Here is a 20,358-nt window from a genome sequence, read left to right as displayed (position 1 = left end):
TTTTCTGTGGTTCACTGTTAACAGGGAAAAAATCTCAGCTTTGGAGGCTGTTATTGACGACAAAGTTGTTGTTGGTGTATTTGGGAGGTCAGGAGCTGGTAAGAGCTCACTGATGAATGCCATTTTGGGGGTGAATACCTTGCTGCCCTCCGGGACTGTTGGTGCATGCACATCAGTCATCATCCAGGTGGAGGCCAATATGACTGACTCCAACTACGTGGCAGAGATTGACTTCATTTCTAAAGAGGTGATTTTAGCAATGTTGATAAACCTCAAGATATAATTTGTGAAATTTTGAAGACCAGTTGAAGTCACTTAGACACCATGTTTTGTCCTGACACCATGCTGATATGATCACATTAACATGTTTGTTATTTAGCTCAGAGCCCCCCCCCCCCCCCCCCCCCCGGCCTGGATGCACGTTTTGTTTGTTTCCATAGCACTACATAGCTGATTCAATTAATGATTGCTTGAGGATGTGCTGGTTATTTGATTCAGCTGTGTAGTGCTACGGCAAAAAACGAAACGTGCATGCAGGGTTGGACCCAGGACCGAGTTTGGGAAACCTGATTTAGCTGATTTTATTATACAGAGCGACTTACAATTAGTGCATTAATCTTAAGATAGTTAGGTGAGACAACAACATATCACAGTTGAATCAAGTACATTTCCCTCAACAAAGTATTTAGCATTTATTTATTATAATATGAAACATTTGATCCATCATATAAATATATAATATATTCAGTAAAATAATAATGTTTGACTTTTTTTAGGAATGGGAGAAGGAGCTGGAATCACTTTTGAAAATTAAAGAAATGGATGGTGAGGAGAAAGATAAAAGGATGGTGAATATGGCGAACAGTAAAATCCAGGCATTGTACGGAGAAGATGCAGTCGGGAAAAGCTTTGATGAACTGAAGTCACTGGAGTCAGAGACATTCAGCGACATCCCAGAGTTTCTCTCATCAACTAGGAAAATCCTGTCATTTGACACAGTAAGTCATTTTAAGCCTCTTTTATACAGTTTTTTTTTGCTGTCTGAGGTCCAATATGTTCCCATTTGAAAACCCTGAACTTCACGGACATCATGACAAACAACATGAAATGCATAATAGCCATCAATTATTTTAAATATACCAGAAAGTTGTAAAAGGGTCGAGTGTGACCTGAGAATAATATTAAATCATTTGACAGGCCACAAAGTTCTCTACAGAGATCGCCTGCTACATACGAAGCAAAAGAAAGATACATGGGAAACAATCTAAATCATCTCAGATACACTACTGGCCACTTGTGAAGTATGTGACCATCAAGATGCCAAACTCCAAGGATCTTCTGGAACACATTGTGCTGGTGGATCTTCCAGGAACTGGAGACTGCAACAAGGCCAGAGATGAGATGTGGGAATCGGTAATCTTTTACTTTTGTGATCATTTCTGAATGCATTTACAGTCTCAATTTAATTGAACCTGAAGGTACGCTGTAGTGTGTGGTATTTATTTGGTTTAATCAGAGGATGGTTTTGGTTAAGCCTTCCTTACCAAAAAGTCCATTCTATATTGTATATTGTCAGGGCATGTTTTTCAAAATAAAAGCAAAGAAATGTACCTTCAAAAAGTTGATTTAAAACTAATATTAATTTTCACCAAAAAAATGTTTTATTAACAATTTCATTGTGGATTTTGATTTGTGCTTGGGGTCATTGTCTTGCTGGGATCCACTTGCATCTAAGTTTTAACCTCCTGGCAGAGGCAAACTGTCCTGGTACCGGGTAAAGTTCATGATGCCCTTGACCTTAACAAGGGCCCCAGGAACAGGTAAAGTTCCTGATGCCCTTGACCTTAACAAGGGCCCCAGGAACAGGTGAAGTTCCTGATGCCCTTGACCTTAACAAGGGCCCCAGGAACAGGTGAAGTTCCTGATGCCCTTGACCTTAACAAGGGCCCCAGGAACAGTTGAAGTAAAGTAGCACCTTAACATCAAAGATCCACCACCAGAGTTTACAGTAGGTATGGAGTTCTTTTTTGCTCATGCAGAACCCCAAAAAGCAAAAAGAAGAAACTATTTATTTTAAGAATACATTTTAGTACTTTTTGCATTCAAGCTAAATTATGCATTTAAGACATGTGTATTGTTAATTTTTATATTTTTTAACCTTAATTTAACTAGGTAAGTCAGTTAAGTACTTTTATACCAAAAGGCAAAAGACCTGCGGGGACGGGGCTGGGATTTAAAAAAAAAGATAACACAGAAATATAGGACAAAACACACATCTCGACAAGAGAGACAACACAACACTACATAAAGAGAGACTTAAGACGACAACACAGGATTGTAGCAACACAACATGAAAACAACATGGTAGCAACACAACATGGTAGCAGCACAAAACATGGTTCAAGCATTATTGGTCACAGACAACAGCACAAAGGGCAAGAAGGTAGAGACCACAATACATCACGCAAAGCAGCCACAACTGTCAGTAAGACTGTCCATGACTGAGTCTTTGAGATAAAACTGTCCAGTTTGAGTGTTTGTTGCAGCTCGTTCCAGTCGCTAGCTGCAGCGAACTGAAAATATGAGTGACCCAGGGATGTGTGTGCTTCAGGGACCTTTAACAGAATGTGAATGGCAGAACGGGTGTTGTATGTGGAGGATGAGGGCTGCAGTAGATATCTCAGATAGGGGGGAGTGAGGCCTAAGAGGGTTTTATAAATATGCATCAACCAGTGGGTCTTGCGATGGGTATATAGAGATGACCAGATGACAGAGGAGTATAGAGTGTAGTGATGTGTGCTACAGTGCCTTGCGAAAGTATTCGGCCCCCTTGAACTTTGCGACCTTTTGCCACATTTCAGGCTTCAAACATAAAGACATAAAACTGTATTTTTTTGTGAAGAATCAACAACAAGCGGGACACAATCATGAAGTGGAACGACATTTATTGGATATTTCAAACTTTTTTAACAAATCAAAAACTGAAAAATTGGGCGTGCAAAATTATTCAGCCCCCTTAAGTTAATACTTTGTAGCGCCACCTTTTGCTGCGATTACAGCTGTAAGTCGCTTGGGGTATGTCTCTATCAGTTTTGCACATCGAGAGACTGAATTTTTTCCCCATTCCTCCTTGCAAAACAGCTCGAGCTCAGTGAGGTTGGATGGAGAGCATTTGTGAACAGCAGTTTTCAGTTCTTTCCACAGATTCTCGATTGGATTCAGGTCTGGACTTTGACTTGGCCATTCTAACACCTGGATATGTTTATTTTTTAACCATTCCATTGTAGATTTTGCTTTATATTTTGGATCATTGTCTTGTTGGAAGACAAATCTTCGTCCCAGTCTCAGGTCTTTTGCAGACTCCATCAGGTTTTCTTCCAGAATGGTCCTGTATTTGGCTCCATCCCCATCAATTTTAACCATCTTCCCTGTCCCTGCTGAAGAAAAGCAGGCCCAAACCATGATGCTGCCACCATCATGTTTGACAGTGGGGATGGTGTGTTCAGCTGTGTTGCTTTTACGCCAAACATAACGTTTTGCATTGTTGCCAAAAAGTTAAATTTTGGTTTCATCTGACCAGAGCACAATCTTCCACATGTTTGGTGTGTCTCCCAGGTGGCTTGTGGCAAACTTTAAACAACACTTTTTATGGATATCTTTAAGAAATGGCTCTCTTCTTGCCACTCTTCCATAAAGGCCAGATTTGTGCAATATACGACTGATTGTTGTCCTATGGACAGAGTCTCCCACCTCAGCTGTAGATCTCTGCAGTTCATCCAGAGTGATCATGGGCCTCTTGGCTGCATCTCTGATCAGTCTTCTCCTTGTATGAGCTGAAAGTTTAGAGGGACGGCCAGGTCTTGGTAGATTTGCAGTGGTCTGATACTCCTTCCATTTCAATATTATCGCTTGCACAGTGCTCCTTGGGATGTTTAAAGCTTGGGAAATCTTTTTGTATCCAAATCCGGCTTTAAACTTCTTCACAACAGTATCTCGGACCTGCCTGGTGTGTTCCTTGTTCTTCATGATGCTCTCTGCGCTTTTAACGGACCTCTGAGACTATCACAGTGCAGGTGCATTTATACGGAGACTTGATTACACACAGGTGGATTGTATTTATCATCATTAGTCATTTAGGTCAACATTGGATCATTCAGAGATCCTCACTGAACTTCTGGAGAGAGTTTGCTGCACTGAAAGTAAAGGGGCTGAATAATTTTCACGCCCAATTTTTCAGTTTTTGATTTGTTAAAAAAGTTTGAAATATCCAATAAATGTCGTTCCACTTCATGATTGTGCTCCACTTGTTGTTGATTCTTCACAAAAAATACAGTTTTATATCTTTATGTTTGAAGCCTGAAATGTGGCAAAAGGTCGCAAAGTTCAAGGGGGCCGAATACTTTCGCAAGGCACTGTATAAGGAGCATTGGTGGCAAATCTGATGGCCGAATGGTAAAGAACATCTAGTCACTCGAGAGCACCCTTACCTGCTAATCTATAATCTAATTATGTCTCCATAATCTAGCATGGGTAGGATGGTCATCTGAATCAGGGTTAGTTTGGCAGCTGGGGTGAAAGAGGAGCGCTTACGATGTAGGAAACCGAGTCTAGATTTACCTTTAGCCTGCAGCTTTGATATGTGCTGAGAGAAGGACAGTGTACTGTCTAGCCATACCCCCAAGTACTTGTATGAGGTGATTACCTCAAACTCTAACCCCTCAGAGGTAGTAATCACACCTGTGGGGAGAAGGGCATTCTTCTTGCTGAACCACATTACCGTTGTTTTGGAGGTGTACAGAACAAGGTTAAGGGTAGAGAAAGTTTGTTGGACACTAAGAAAGCTTTGATGTAGAGCATTTAACACAAAATCCGGGGAGGGGCCAGCTGAGTATAACACTGTATAATCTGCATATAAATGGATGACAGAGGTTCCTACTGCCTGAGCTATGTTGTTGATGTAAATTGAGAAGAGCGTTGGACCTAGGATTGAGCCTTGGGGTACTCCCTTGGTGACAGGCTGTGGCTGAGACAGCAGATTTTCTGACATTATACACTGCACTCTGAGAGAGTGGCCAAACCAGGCCAAAGACCCCTCAGAGACACCAATACTCCTTAGCCGGCCCACAAGAATGGAATTGTCCACTGTATCAAAAGCTTTGTCCAAGTCAATAAAAAGAGCAGCACAACATTGCTTAGAATCAAGGGCAATGGTGACATCATTGAGGACCTTTAAGGTTGCAGTGACACATGCATAACCTGAGCGGAAACCAGATTGCATACCAGAGAGAATACTATAGACATCAAGAAAGACAGTCAGTTGATTATTGACAAAATTTTCCAACACTTTTCATAAACAGGGTGAAATAGAAATAGGCCTATAACAGTTATAAATAAAGGACGAACCATGGCTGCCTTCCAAGCAATGGGAACTTACCCAGAAAGGTTAAAAACGTCAGAGATAGGCTTGGCAATGATAGGGGCAACAACCTTGAAGAAGAAAGGGTCTAAACCATCTGACCCAGATGTTTTTTTGGTGTCAAGTTTCAGGAGCTCCTCTAGCACCTCAGACTCAGTGACTGCCTGCAGGGAGAAACTTTGTAGCTTGGCAGGGTAAAAAGAGGGAGAAGCATCAGGGATAGTCGTATTAGAAGGGGTGGGAGATGAGGAAATGTTGGACGGCAAGGAGGCATGGCTGAGTCAAATAGGAATCCTGACTTAATTAATTTGTGATTAAAGAGCACAGCCATGTGCTTCTTGTCAGTAACAACCACATCATCAACATTAAGGGACATGGGCAGCTGTGAGGAGGAGGGTTTATTCTCCAGGTCTTTAACCGGTTTCCAGAACTTCTTGGGGTTAGACCCACAGAGAGAGAACTGCTTCTTAAAGTAACTAACCTTGGCCTTCCGGATAGCCCAAGTGCACTTATTTCTAATTTGCCTGAATGAGAGCCAGTCAGCGTGTGCGTGTGCTGAGCCTTTCGCCAAATGCAATTGTTGAGGTTTAGTAACTCTGCAAGATCACGGTCGAACCAGGGGCTGAACCTGTTTTTTATTCTAATTTTCTTTATGGGTGCATGTTTGTTAACAATACCACTGAAAATATAAAAAAAGGATGTCCAAGCGTCTTCAACACAGGGGATCAACCTGATTCTATACCATTTTACAGAGGCCAGTTTATGAAGGAAGGCTTGCTCAAAGTTTTTTAGCGAGCGTCTATGACAAATCAGGACAGGTCGTTTCACTGAACAGCCATTACGAACACAGGCTGTAAAACAGTGATCACTAAGGTCATTACAGAAAACACCAGACTTATACCCATCAGGATTATTTGTGAGGATAACATCGAGGAGAGTAGCCTTGGAGTCATACCTTGTGGGATTGGTGATAATCTGAGAAAGATTTAGGGAGTCCCATTGTTTTAGGACTTGGTCAGGTGGTTTAAGCATGTCCCAGTTTAGGTCAACTAGCAGGACACATTCAGAATTGGTGTACGGGGCCAGGAGAGAGCTTTAGGGCAGGTAGGGTACAGGCCAGTGCTGATGGAGGATGATAGCACACAGCAACACTCAATAAAGAGCTATTTGAAAGTTCAATACCTAAAACCAGCAAATCAAATTGTTTGGGGACAGACTTGGTGGAGACAACCGAGCACTGAAGGTGATCCTTGGTAAAGATTGACACTCCCCCACCTTTGGAAGATCTGTCTTGCCGAAAGAGGTTATAACCAGAAAGGTTAACATCAGTATTCAAAACACTCTTCCTTAACCACGTCTCAGTAATGACCAACACATCTGGATTGGAGCTGTGATCCCACACTTTAAGGTAATAAGCTTCTAGTGTTAATGTGCAGAAACCCCAGGCTTTTACGGGAGCAGATATCAGTGAAGCAGATATCAGAGCACAAGGCAGAATTGGGACTAGCAACAGTAGATGGGCCAGGATGTACATGCACATTTCCAGATATCATCAACATTAATACAATCAAGGCACGGTGTAGGAGACGAAGAGCTCTGCAGTGTTAATTTATGACATCAATGTGCATTGTACAGCAATTTCATTGTACAGCAATTTCATCAGATAACATGAATACAGTAGGTATTCAGTAGGTAAAATGTAGTGTATTAACTACATTTTCATTAGGGCAATAAAAACCTACTTCAAAGTAGTGTGTGTGTGTGAGTTGCAGACATTTTTTCTCTCCAAATAACGGCACTGTAATAAGCATTACTACAGCGGATTAGATTGAATTCCAGCATTAGAACCACTGCCATTCAACTCCTCATTTACACCAAAAAAAGAATCAGCTTGAATGATGAGTGAAATGTTGATTATGGCTTCAAATATTTTACACTATGTCCAATGTTTTATTTTACCTCACCTGTTACAATTTTTGTTTTAACATTCTAAATAAAATTTCTGAACACCATGTTTTTTTTTATAGTACATTACTAAGTGCTCCTCTGTGTGGGTCGTGGCTGACATTGACCGGGCCGCGGCTGACAGTGATGCATGGAATATACTGGACAACAGCATCAGTAATATTGGTCCTGGTGGACAGTGTCAGAACATCACCTTCATCTGTACTAAGACGGACGACATCAACCCAGACAATTATATGGGGTGAGACATTTTAAACTCAAATTCTGTTACTGCTTTAACAGTTTAATATATTGCGATTACTGAACAAATATTAGTTTACAATTACCTACCCAGATATAGATATATATTTTCACTGCTTATACATCACTAATAAAGAACAAATTCCAATTTCAGTGAAATGGACGATGAAGACCTTCACATAGAGGTACAGATACACAAAATATAACAAATACTTTGTTTACAGAACTATAAACAAATAGTTGGTTTATAGAGAATTGAATATGTCACTGTATGGATATCTCCCATGGTCTCCTCTTATTTCACATGCAATTAGGACTCTTCTAACTATTCAGAGGAGCAGAAACGTGCATGCATATTGCACCGAAATCAACAAGCCAAGATGGAAATTCAAGAGAATTACAGCAACCCGTATGAAGTAAGATGTTTTATTCTCTATTTTCTTAACCAAATAAGAAACTATAAAGAGTTTCTTTCCCTGCAGTGTATGGACGAGGTAAGACAGCAATCCATGCTTTTATTTTGTTTACCTAGCTACTGTCTCCACATGCAAACTTTTTAGCTTTTGTGTCCAAAAATCAATGCATTGTTTTGCGTTCTATGTCCAAAGCATCCCAAAGCGTCTCAAATTGCTTGTGTAGCTCAATAAAGTTACTTTAAGATGATTTAGACATGAAATGAGAAAAATGCTAATGAACTGATAGTTCATGGAAACTTGTGTTAGAATGACATTATCTGTCAGAAGACAAAGGTGTTCCCTTGAATTAGAAGAATATAACATCCATTAAAATGGCATTAGCGTTCTTAGACCGGAAGTTCATTGGATAGGTAAATGGAATTTTGTATTATTAAAAAACTTGGAAATGTCCCTGAAGTAACTCCAAAACAACCAGTTTAGCTGCTTCAGCAATGATTGACTGATGAGTGATTGATAATTATATTGATGTATTGTTTTTCTTTTGTCATCTTTTGTCACATACATTCAGGCTATTGATGAAATGCAGGTGTTTACAGTTAGTTCTCAAGAATTCCAGAAGGATAACAACTGCATTCTGAGACAAGAAGAGACAGGTATGATCACTTGCGTTATTGTGCAACAAAACCTCCAGTAGGAATACGTGCAAACAGATTGTTTGTTGCAAACAGCAAAAAAAAACTGAAAATATATATATTTTTTAAAACTTCACATACATTTTAGCAAAACATTGAAATACAACTTTTAAAAAAAACATTTACATGCAATGTTTTTTTGGCAAACTTATGCAAATGACTTCTAGGACACAAGAACCTTGAAAGGTTAGGTATTGTATAATGAATGTGTATTAGGGTAAGTGTCAGGGTATTGGTAAAGGTAAAAAAAAGTTAAACAAGACCGAAAGTAGAACAAGTGCCCAGCACAATTTACAAATACCATCTCTTTGCACCTAATCTATTGGAGTTGGGGCTGTTATTATAAATTGTTCCAAAGTCATATACTCAACCTGAATATGAATCTAACAACAACTTGCTTTGCTCAAACAATGATTGTTGACCTAAAGATTATTGTACATTAACAGAAAAATGACAAAATGCATCTCATTTTCAGAGATACCTGAGCTGAGAGCTCTGCTGAAAAGCTTGAACGACCAACGGTCAGAAAAAGTGATGAGAGACTATGTGAATGGAGCGTATGGGATCCTCTCCCTGGTCCACGTGGTAAACCATGAGATCACCAAATCGGTATTGCCTTTAATGCATTAGCCTTTTTTTTAAATGAATGTACCCTTGATCCATCTCAATACGTTTACGGATTGGTTGTTCTCTGTTGTGTTTAAGATGGAGACCGAAAAAGAAAAATTGCACAATCTTCTAGAACAAAGGCTGGAAGATGAGCTCCAGAACATTGACCAGTTCATGTCAGACATTCACATGGAGTTTGACAAGTGCCTTTCAGCCGGAGTGCTAGAGTCAGAGAAGACATGTGTGACAAGAGCCAAGGAGGAAGTGATAGCACCAGTAAGTCAATGGTACCTTATGCTGGGCCATAAGGTTCTAGCAGGGTTCAATGGAGTTTTACTTCTTCAAACTTAATCTGAGCCAGTGGCAATTTTAGCATGTCAATCTTGGTGGGGCAAACAAAGAAAAAAAGTGTGATGCATGCCAGCAAAGCTACTACACAAAAAATATATCTTACCGCCTGGCCAGGTCTCTGACCTCCTCCCTATAGGCTGTCTCGTTGTTGTCGGTGATCAGGCCTACCACTGTTATGTCGTCAGCAAACTTAATGATGGTGTTGGAGTCGTGCCTGGCCATGCAGTCGTGGGTGAACAGGGAGTACAGGAGGGGACTGAGCACGCACCCCTGGGGAGCTCCAGTGTTGAGGATCACATAGGTGTTCCTTTTGTCCAGGTGGGAAAGGGCAGTGTGGAGTGCAATAGAGATTGCATCATCTGTGGATCTGTTTGAGCGGTATGCAAATTGGAGTGGGTCTAGGGTTTCTGGGATAATGGTGTTGATGTGAGCCATTACCAGCCTTTCAAAGCACTTCATAGCTACGAACGTGAGTGCTACGGGTCTGTAGTCATTTAGGCAGAAGGCAAAAAGAGACCATGTTTGTATGCGGCTTTATTAACTCAATTGAATGTTTTTACATTGTTTGCAAACTGAGATGTGACACGTATTAATGCCAAAATAACAAACAAAAGAGGCAAGCCTCCAAAAACCTTTTTTACCTAAAAGTGTGGTGCTCAATGATGGAGTCTCCACTGATCTGAGCACTGTTTATTCAATCTTGTTCTGAGCCCAGTTGATTCAATCTTGTTCTGAGTGTAATTTATTAAACCCTGTTATAAACACAGCTCTTTCTCAAGGTCAATAGTGTGCTAGACTGTTAGTCTGCTAAATAGTTAACCAATAGCTAGCCGGACTATCTGCACTGACCCTTTTTGCTCTAACTCTTTTGACTCATAACATACGCTGCTGTTACTGTTTATTATCTATCCTGTTGCCTAGTCACTTTATCCCAACCTATATGTACATATATACCTCAATTGCCTTGTACCCCTGCACATTGACTTTGTTCTGGTACCCTGCGTATATAGCAAAGTTATCATTAATTGTTGTGTATTTATTCCTTGTGTTATTATGTTTCTATTATTTATTTGATCTCTCTCTGTATTGAAAACATTTCACTTTTAGTCTACACCTGTTGTTTACGAAGCAAGTGCCAATTTTTTGGGGATTTGAACAAATGTGATTGGTTGGATGAAAGCTGACTTAAGGTCCCTGGTTCGTATCCAACCCCTAACTCTCTAAACTTATTTGGAATTACTTGGAATGCATTTCTTGCCAAACCTTAGCCAATCACATTTGTTTTTTCCATGGAGGAAAGAGCTGCTCTTAGAACAAGATGAAATAAGGAAAACTCCAATCTGACAAAATCATGATAATGTTTTATGTTTTTTCAGAAAGGAAAAGGAGGAGGGGGGTACCACCAGACCCTGAGAGCTGTATGCAACGGCCAGGGGTTCTGCAGGTCAACAAATGGAGTAAAAACGAACATGAACGCTTCACTGAGCAGCTCTCTGTGCGATGCCATTAAAAATATGTTTTCAAAAACATTCAAGTAAGTGATTTTCTACGTGCCTTCCAGACACATTTATTGGGACAAAGATCCACCACTTGAGTAACATGGTTATCATCATGTCTTCTAGGAAATCTCAGAAATCTATATCTGCAAAGATTGATAGTTTCAGCATCCTCTTAGAGAGCCATGATGAAGAAACCATGTTTCCTCGGCTGGCATTCCTCAAAACTGAGGTTTGTGGAAATACAACTGTATTATTTACATTTGGTTGGATGTTATCTGTGAAGCTGTATCATAGATGGTACTGTGCTATGCTCTACCTTCCGATTATGGCGGTCTAGTAAAGTGTAATGTTAAGTTGTCTAATATTCATTCACCAGGGGCGTTGACAGAATTTTGGGGCCAATTGAAGAAAAAAATAATATTGGGCCCCTAACATAGAAATCAGAATGTTTCAGATTAAAATAACATACTGAACAATATGTGATATTAAATGTACTAAATATAAGCTTCTGCTGCTCTATACTACAATTGTACAGATTCTAGTTTCCACCTTTATCCTTTAATTTCTTTCATCACATTCCCAGTGGGTCAGAAATGTACATACACTCAATTAGTATTTGGTAGCATTGCCTTTAAATTGTTTAACTTGGGTCAAACATTTCGGGTAGCCTTCCACAGGCTTCCCACAATAAGTTGGGTGAATTTTGGCCCATTCCTCCTGACAGAGCTGGTGTAACTGAGTCAGGTTTGTAGGGCTCCTTGCTCGCACACGCTTTTTCAGTTCTGCCCACACATTTTCTATAAGATTGAGGTCAGGTATTTGTGATGGCCACTCCAATACCTTGACTTTGTTCTTAAGCCATTTTGCCACAACTTTGGAAGAATGCTTGGGATCATTGTCAATTTGCAAGACCCATTTGCGACCAAGCTTTAACTTCTGACTGATGTCTAGAGATGTTGCTTCAAAATATCCAAATAATTATCATTCCTCATGGTGCTATCTATTTTGTGAAGTGCACCAGTCCCTCCTGCAGCAAAGCACCCCCACAACATGATGCTGCCACCCCCGTGCTTTACGGTTGGGATGGGGTTCTTCGGCTTGCAAGCCTCCCCCTTTTTCCTCCAAACATAACGATGGTCATCATGGCCAAACAGTTCTATTTTTGTTTCATCAGACCAGAGGACATTTCTCCAAAAAGTACAATATTTGTCCCCATGTGCAGTTGCAAACTGTAGTCTGGCTTTTTCAATGGCGGTTTTCGAGCAGTGGCTTATTCCTTTCTGAGTGGCCTTTCAGGTTATTTCGATATAGGACTCATTTTACTGTTCATTTGCTATGTCATCTTCAGTCTCATCTGGGAAACGTTTTATTTTTTTCTGGCGGCTCCTCTGTTCACTGTGAAACTGAGTAGTTACAACCATTTCATTTGCCACCATGGAGGCTTCTGCCAGAAGAGCGTCCCATTGTTTACACAGAGCCTGTATTTCTTCCTGTAGTGTCTTAATGTGAGCTGCTCCAGTGTCCAGAGAAATATTTCCTGACTGAAGAATTAGGCTTCTATTCTCAATACACTGCAAAGATTTTACCCAGAAAGTGAGCAGGAAGATTGCCTTGAAAGACATGAAGTAGCTTTTCAGACCTTTTGCCTCATATTTGGCTTTGTTTGTCAGGCTACCGGTAGCAAGAAGCATGTCTAGGGCCTTGATGATAGACGGTAAATGAGTTGCCACTGGTCGGACCACAGCATTACGCGCACTCCATGACTTGTCTGAAAGGCGGTTAAGACAGCAGCCAGTCTTCTCCTTGAGAATAGCCCATCGCTCTGGGCTGGCACTGAACAGATTGGAAAGACCATTTACTCAAAACAAGGTTGATATTTTTGGGTACGACTGAGCTGCATGTACACCCACAAGATTAAGAGTATGGGAGGAACAAGGTGAGTATGTGGCCCGTGGATTCTTTTTGCAGTATGTGTGCTTGAACTCCCTTTACTTTCCCTGTCCATTATGTACATCATCAAGATTGAGTGATTTCCCCCAGAATGGCAGATTCCTAGATGCGAAGTACAGTGTCACATCCACAATCCTTTCTAGAAGTCTCTGTTTTTATACATTTCTGACTGGATTTGTTTCTGCAGCTGACTGTCTATACCTGTATCTGTTGTAACGGTATGCTGCAGATTTTTCCATTTCCAGTAACAGTTCTTGTGAGACACACCATCCTCATGCTCTGGCAGTTTGTCATACTTTCTCTGCCATTTCACTGATGATATATTATAGCCATCCTTACTAATCAGAAAACTGGGTGAGAAAAAAGAACACATGGAATGCAATATAATGCCTTTACACTCTTACTATAAAGAAGCCAGTCTCTCTGCACCTTTTCTCTTCCGTTTGCTGACTTACTGTACTGTAAATAGTTGGGGAATGGCTTGCCTTCTGAGTCTGGGGGCATGATTTTATACAGTTCTGTCTCCTCACCACACCTGTTGGCTAGTCTGCGAACAATAGCTTCCCTTTCATGGTCTCGTACTTTCTCTGACCACAGTGCTGGATCTTCTAAAACCTCATCTTCCTCACTTTGAATCTGTCCATACTCTTCCTTTCCCTTATTACCTGCTTGTTCAATCTCTTCTGTCACTCCTTCACTGGCACTGCTGCTACTCCTTAACTCTTCTTCCTCCTCCCTGCTCTCCTCTGCATCAGAGTCTGTCTGACAGCTTTCTGCTGAGATTCTGCCTACCTGGGGCTCTCTAGGCACTAGGAAGTGAGTAAACAAAGGGAATTTTAGGTTTAATGTTCGCTCCTACAAAGGTTACCGTACAAAAAATCTACTACTGAAATATATATTTTTTAATAGTATACATATCAAATATAATACATATTTTAGTGTGTCAAAGTTATCATGTGCCTAACTGTACAATTAAAAAATGGTCTAGTTATGCTGCTGCTACAAAACAACTGCCTCACCTCCAAGGTCTGACGTTTCAATTTCATGTCGTAGACACGTTGGGATCTGTGTCTACAGCAGTAGTACTAGTAGCATCTACAGTATGGATAGGTAGGCTACAAGTTAGGTTTTAATTTTAGTCTAGCTAGCTAACAAATATCACGCAAATATTGGGGAATACAGTTATAATATCTAAATAATAGCTAATTAGCTAGCCATAGCTGGTAGTGGTAGCTCATCATCATCATGTTAATAATTACTGCTCTGACCAAGCCGACTGAGTCCACGGTAGGCAGCTACATGTAGCTAGCAAGCTATCTAGCTAGCTATATTGGCTAGCTCGGCTGCTCAGTTCGGCATGTGGTCTGCACTGACTTACCACTCAAATCCTTCTCATTTGTTTTCTGGGAAAAATCGTAGTGAGTAACTTTTCCCTGAATTTTTTCTACATGCCAGAGCAATTGTCAGATCAGCTGTATTTTTTTTCTCCTCCTAGAGAATGGACCAAACCATGTGCATTATGGGGGGCTTACAAATGGGATGGTTGGGTAGAAGAGATGCCTGATCTGATTATGGTTATACCTTTTAATTTTCAGCACCTATTTTTTTTGTCTAACATTTTTAAAATGATAAGCAAATAATTCTCTAAACATTTAGGGGCCCCTACCAGGATAGGGCCCCACGAATCATTCATGTTCCCCCCCCCCCCCCCCCCCCCTGCTCTGCTTGCCACCAGTGTAATTATTTATGACCTTACAATAAATGCGGTCAAGTAAAGTGTAATGTTAAGAAGACTAATATTCATAATAGTATTTTTTTTCTGGTGTCAAAAAGGAACACAAATTGAAGGCAGATCTTAAACATGAGATCATCCAGAGGAAGAAGGAAATTTACTCTTCGCTCATCAAGTCAATCATGACCTCCATGCTCCCCTCCTATACAGGTCAGTCTAACTGTCAGTATCATTCTGTCACTATAATTACCCTTTAATATGCATGTCAATAGCAGTCATAAAACAATAGTTCCACAAATTGTAGATATTTTTTTCCTTAACCCTGAAAATAATCTGTGCACAAGGAGTGAATGCAATCCACACTTTAGTTCTTTTCAACTAGCCACTGCCAGCAAATTGTGATTTGATATTTTAAACATGCTAAATGGTTGACATTGGTTTTACGTCTAAAAAATGCTTAAATAGTTTGTTGGCCGTTGATAGTTTAACAAAACCAAAAGTGTGGATTGCAGATACAAGGTCCATAGACTGCTGTCAAAGGAAAAACCACTAAATACTGTGTGTCAATTGGCTGAACTATGCCTTTAACAATCATTGGATAGCAGTGACCCAGTGACCTCATAACCATAACTTTATATAACTTACTTTGTAAACTTTTTTTCTCTGATTTTTAGAGGCTTCAAATGTACATGGGAAAGGATCCCTAAAGAGAATGCAGGACATTCTCGAGAGTCACATTGAGTCATCAAAGAGCACCATGTTCCACGATGCTAAGGGGAAGATGCTGACGCTCCTAACCAAGCTCAGTGTAGGATACTTTATGTCACTGTTCCAATTCAATTATTGAAGTATTAATATGGGCACCATAGGTCTTATGCTTGACACACTCAGTTTACCACAAAACACCAGATAATTCCCAAAAAGAGTAGAACCAGCTCACCTGCATTTATAATTTGTTTTGACTTTTGAAAACAGGTAATGTAACAGAGTTCAGTTCACGTAAGAGTTTCATAGCGAATCATGTTACAGAACAAGCCGCGGGGGACACAAGGTGCTCGCGAATGGGTTTAGAATTGTAAAATATTGAAAAGTGGCAGTTGGTATGCAAGTGTGCATCGTTTCAATTCTAATTTTGTCCAAAACAGCGGCAGACTGGAGTGATCACTATCAAACACATCAGCAAGTGGCCTCTCCATAAAGGACTTAGGGGCCAAGAGTTCTTTCAACATAACATTGGCGATGTCTTGTCTTATGTTAACAAGTCCGAGGAGCTGCATAATGGGCAGGTCTCTCTCACGGTTTGCTGCTATGATTGGATAGAGTGAATCAACGCAGCTGTTTCTTTGTAGAGATAATTATCCCTAGGCATTACAATCCTGTGTTAGAGTATCAGGTTGGCATTATTGTAATCCAAATCCAACCCTAATGTAAATTGTTGTCAAGGGGTAAAGTAATATAAACAGGCACACTTTTATTTTCGTTCTAAAAACACGAGAGCACTACATAAATCAAACACGCTCAAAACACGGAACATAACAAAAGTAAAGCGCGTAATAAAACACCACAATAACATGAAACAATTACACACAAATACATGATGGGAAACAGAGGGTTAAATACACGTAGATTGATTGGGGAAATGAAAACCAGGCGTGTAATGAACAAGACAAGACAAATGGGCATATGAAAAATGGAGCGGCAATGGCTAGAAAGCCGGTGACGTCGATCGCCGAACGCCGCCCGAACAAGGAGAGGAGCCAATTTCGGTGGAAGTCGTGACAGTACCCCCCCTTGACGCGCGGCTCCAGCTGCGCGCCGACACCGGCCTCGAGGACGAACCGGAGGATGAGGCACAGGGCGATCTGGTGATGGTGAAACTCACACGGTAGTTCAGGATCCAGAACATCTGCAACCGAAACCCAGCACATCTCCTCCGGCCCGTACCCCTCCATGAGGTACTGAAGGCCCCCCACACGAAGCCTCGAATCCAGGATGGAACAAACGATGTACGCCGGGGCCCCCCTCGATGTCCAAAGGGGGAGGAGGGACCTCCCGCACCTCAGATTCCTGGAGCAGACCAGACACCACCGGCCTGAGGAGAGACACATGGAACGAGGAGTTAATACGATAATCAGAGGGAAGCTGTAATCTGTAACATACCTCGTTCACCCTCCTCAGGACTTTAAATGGCCCCACAAACCGCGGACCCAGCTTCCGGCAGGGCAGGCGGAGGGGCAGGTTATGGGTCGAGAGCCAGACCCGGTCCCCTGGTGCGAACACCGGGGTCTCACTGCTGTGACGGTCCTTGCTGGTTTTCTGGCGACCCACGGCGCGCTAGAGTTGGACACGGGCAGCCTCCCATGTCTCCTCCGTGCGCCTAAACCTGTCGTCCACCGCAGGAGTCTCGGTCTGACCCTGATGCCAGGGTGCCAGAACTGGCTGGTACCCCAATACGTACTGAAAGGGGGAGAGGTTAGTGGAGGAGTGGCGAAGCGAGTTCTGTTCCATCTCGGCCCAGGGCACGAACGTTGCCCACTCCCCTGGCCGGTCCTGGCAATAGGACCGCAGAAACCTGCCCACATCCTGGTTGACTCTCTCTACCCTCCCGTTACTCTCGGGGTGAAAACCTGAGATCGAGACCCCCAGACGTTCCATGAACGCCTTCCAAACTCTCGACATGAACTGGGGACCCCGATCTGACACTATATCCTCAGGCACCCCGTAGTGCCGGAAGACGTGAGTAAATAGGGCTTCCGCAGTCTGTAGGGCCGTAGGAAGACCAGGCAGAGGATGAGATGACAAGACTTAGAAGAACGATCCACAATGACAAGGATTGTAGTGTTTCCCTGTGAAAGAGGAAGATCTGTTAGGAAATCCACTGACAGATGTGACCACGGTCGTTGTGGAACGGGTAAGGGATGTAACTTACCTCTGGGCAGGTGTCTCGGAGCCTTACACTGGGCACACATCGAGCAGGATGAGACATAAACCCTCACGTCCATAGCCAAAGTGGGCCACCAGTACTTCCCAGTCAGACAGAGCACCGTCCGACTGATCCCCGGATGATCAGAGGAGGGAGAAGTGTGTGACCAGATCAACTGGTCATGGACAGCAGACGGAGCGTACATGTGCCCAACAGGACACTGGAGGGGAGCGGGCTCTGTACACAACGCCTGCTCAATGTCCGCATCCAGCTCCCACACGACCGGCGCTACCAGGCAGGAGGCCAGGAGTATGGGAGTCTGGTAACCTGGTCTGTAGGATAGGGTAAACAAAAAACGGGTAAGGAACATGGCCCACCTTGCCTGACGAGGATTCAGTCTTCTCGCTGCCCGGATGTACTCCAGGTTGCGGTGGTCAGTCCAGATGAGAAAAGGTTGTTTATCCCCCTCAAGCCAATGTCTCCACGCCTTCAATGCTTTAACCACAGCCAACACCTCCCGGTCCCCCACATCATAGTTGTGCTTCACTGGGCTGAGCTTCTTAGAGAAGAAAGCACAGTGGTGGAGTTTCAATGGCGTGTCCGAGCGCTGTGAGAGCACAGCCTCGGACGTGTCCACCTTCACTATAAATGCCAAAGAGGGATCCGGATGGGCCAGCACGGGAGCACAAAAACCCTGTCCGCCTCAGCCAACCACTGCAACCTTACAGGACCCCCCTTCAGCAGTGAGGTAATGGGCGCAGCAACCTGGCCAAAACCCCAGATAAATCTCCAGTAGTAATTGGAAAACCCTAAAAATCGCTGCACATCCTTTACCGTGGTGGGAGTCGGCCAATTACGCATGGCTGCAATGTGGTCACTCTCCACCCCGATGTGGAAATGCGATACCCTAGGAGACGACCTGCTGAAAGAACAGGCATTTCTCAGCCTTGACATACAGGTCATGCTCCAATAGTCGTCCAAGTACCTTGCGCACCAAGGACACATGCTCGGTGCGTGTAGCGGAGTATATCAGAATGTCATCGATATACACCACTACACCCTGCCCATGCAGGTCCCAGAAAATCTTGTCTACAAAGGATTGGAAAACTGATGGAGCATTCATCAACCCGTACGGCATGACGAGGTACTCATAACGCCCTATGGTGGTACTGAACGCTGTCTTCCACTTGTCTCCCTCCCAGATATGCACCAGGTTATACGCATTCCTGAGATCCAGTTTTGTGAAGAAGCGCACCCCGTGCATTGACTCAATCTTCGTGGCGATAAGAGGTAGCGGGTAACTGTACCTCACCGTGATTTGATTGAGAACTCTACAGTCAATGCACGGGTGTAAACCTCCATCCTTCTTCTTCACAAAAAATGAACTCAAGGAGGCGGGTGAAGTAGAGGGCCGAATGTACCTGACGCAGGGATTCAGAGACATATGTATCCATAGCCACCGTCTCCGTGAGAGCCCTCTGTTGCCAGAAAATAGTGGGGTTATGCAGAGTCAACCAGGGAAGACCTAGTACCACAGGAAACTCAGGAGAGTCAATGAGGAAGAGACTGATTCTCTCCTCATGATCCCTCTGCATAACCATGGCCAAGGAGATGGTGGCCTCCCTGATTAGCCCGGACCCTAATGGTCGACTATCTAGAGCATGTCCCGGGAAGGGTCTAACAATAGGAAAAATGGGGATCCCTAACCTAATGGCTAATGCTCTGTCGATAAAATTCCCAGCTGCGCCTGAATCGACGGGCGCCTTATGCTGGTAATGTGGGAAAACCTCAGGGAAACAAACAGGCACAAACAGTTGATCAACAGAGGACTCTGGATGAGTGCGGTGCAAACTCACCTGGGGTGACGCCAGAGTCACCCTGTTGCCTTGACTCCCAGAGGAACCAATACGGCACCGACCGGCAGTGTGTCCTCTGCGGCCACAGATGGTGCACGTGATGGCTCCTCCTCCAGTCTCCCTATGAGCAGCCCCTCCTAACTCCATGGGCACCGGAGCAGGGGTGCTGGAAGATGGAACTGACAGAGCCCCCTCTGGACATCCACAGGTGACCAGCAGGTTATCCAACCGGATGGACAAATCCACCAGTTGGTCAAAGGAAATGGTGGCATCCCTGCCATCATCCCTGGTCTGGACAACGCGATCCATCATGGCACCAAGATGTTGTAACATGGCCGAATGTTCCTGGACGCGCTCCTCGACTCCTCTAACCGGGGTACATGCTCCTGCTGACTCCATAGAGTTGTGTAATTCTGTCAAGGGGTGTACTAGAGGAGAAGTCAGGTGCATAAGAGCAGGGTAATGTAAACAGGCACACTTTTATTTTAAGTAGATTGATTGGGGAAATGAAAACCAGGTGTGTATGGAACAAGACAAGACAAATGGACATATGAAAAATGGAGCGGCGATGGCTAGAAAGCCGGTGACGTCCATCGCCGCCCGAACAAAGAGAGGAGCCGACATCGGCAGAAGTCGTGAAAATTGTGATGACCTCAGTTACACAAATCTCACAAAACTCTGTATTGGAATGTACTGACTTTATATCCTA

At 42.9% G+C, this 20,358-nt stretch overlaps 1 protein-coding gene across 1 annotated transcript in view; it reads left to right on the top strand.

The window, feature by feature from the left end:
* The window catches only part of LOC139397097 (nuclear GTPase SLIP-GC-like), a 35,611-nt gene that overhangs the window by 6,363 nt on the left and 8,890 nt on the right, over window positions 1-20,358 (top strand). Inside the window, exons 5-17 of the mRNA XM_071143963.1 lie at window positions 25-247; window positions 777-998; window positions 1,198-1,413; window positions 7,444-7,622; window positions 7,776-7,806; window positions 7,936-8,037; window positions 8,606-8,690; window positions 9,205-9,338; window positions 9,435-9,614; window positions 11,066-11,223; window positions 11,312-11,417; window positions 14,972-15,080; window positions 15,545-15,678. Coding sequence (XP_071000064.1) covers window positions 25-247; window positions 777-998; window positions 1,198-1,413; window positions 7,444-7,622; window positions 7,776-7,806; window positions 7,936-8,037; window positions 8,606-8,690; window positions 9,205-9,338; window positions 9,435-9,614; window positions 11,066-11,223; window positions 11,312-11,417; window positions 14,972-15,080; window positions 15,545-15,678 — 1,879 coding nt within the window. The remainder of the gene's footprint in view (window positions 1-24; window positions 248-776; window positions 999-1,197; window positions 1,414-7,443; window positions 7,623-7,775; window positions 7,807-7,935; window positions 8,038-8,605; window positions 8,691-9,204; window positions 9,339-9,434; window positions 9,615-11,065; window positions 11,224-11,311; window positions 11,418-14,971; window positions 15,081-15,544; window positions 15,679-20,358) is intronic.

This window comes from Oncorhynchus clarkii, unplaced genomic scaffold (assembly GCF_045791955.1).
Source record: "Oncorhynchus clarkii lewisi isolate Uvic-CL-2024 unplaced genomic scaffold, UVic_Ocla_1.0 unplaced_contig_13382_pilon_pilon, whole genome shotgun sequence".
NCBI classification, from domain to species: Eukaryota; Metazoa; Chordata; class Actinopteri; order Salmoniformes; family Salmonidae; genus Oncorhynchus; species Oncorhynchus clarkii.
The sequence above is the reverse complement of the archived record's forward strand: the minus strand, read 5'-3'. Positions and strand labels throughout refer to the sequence as shown.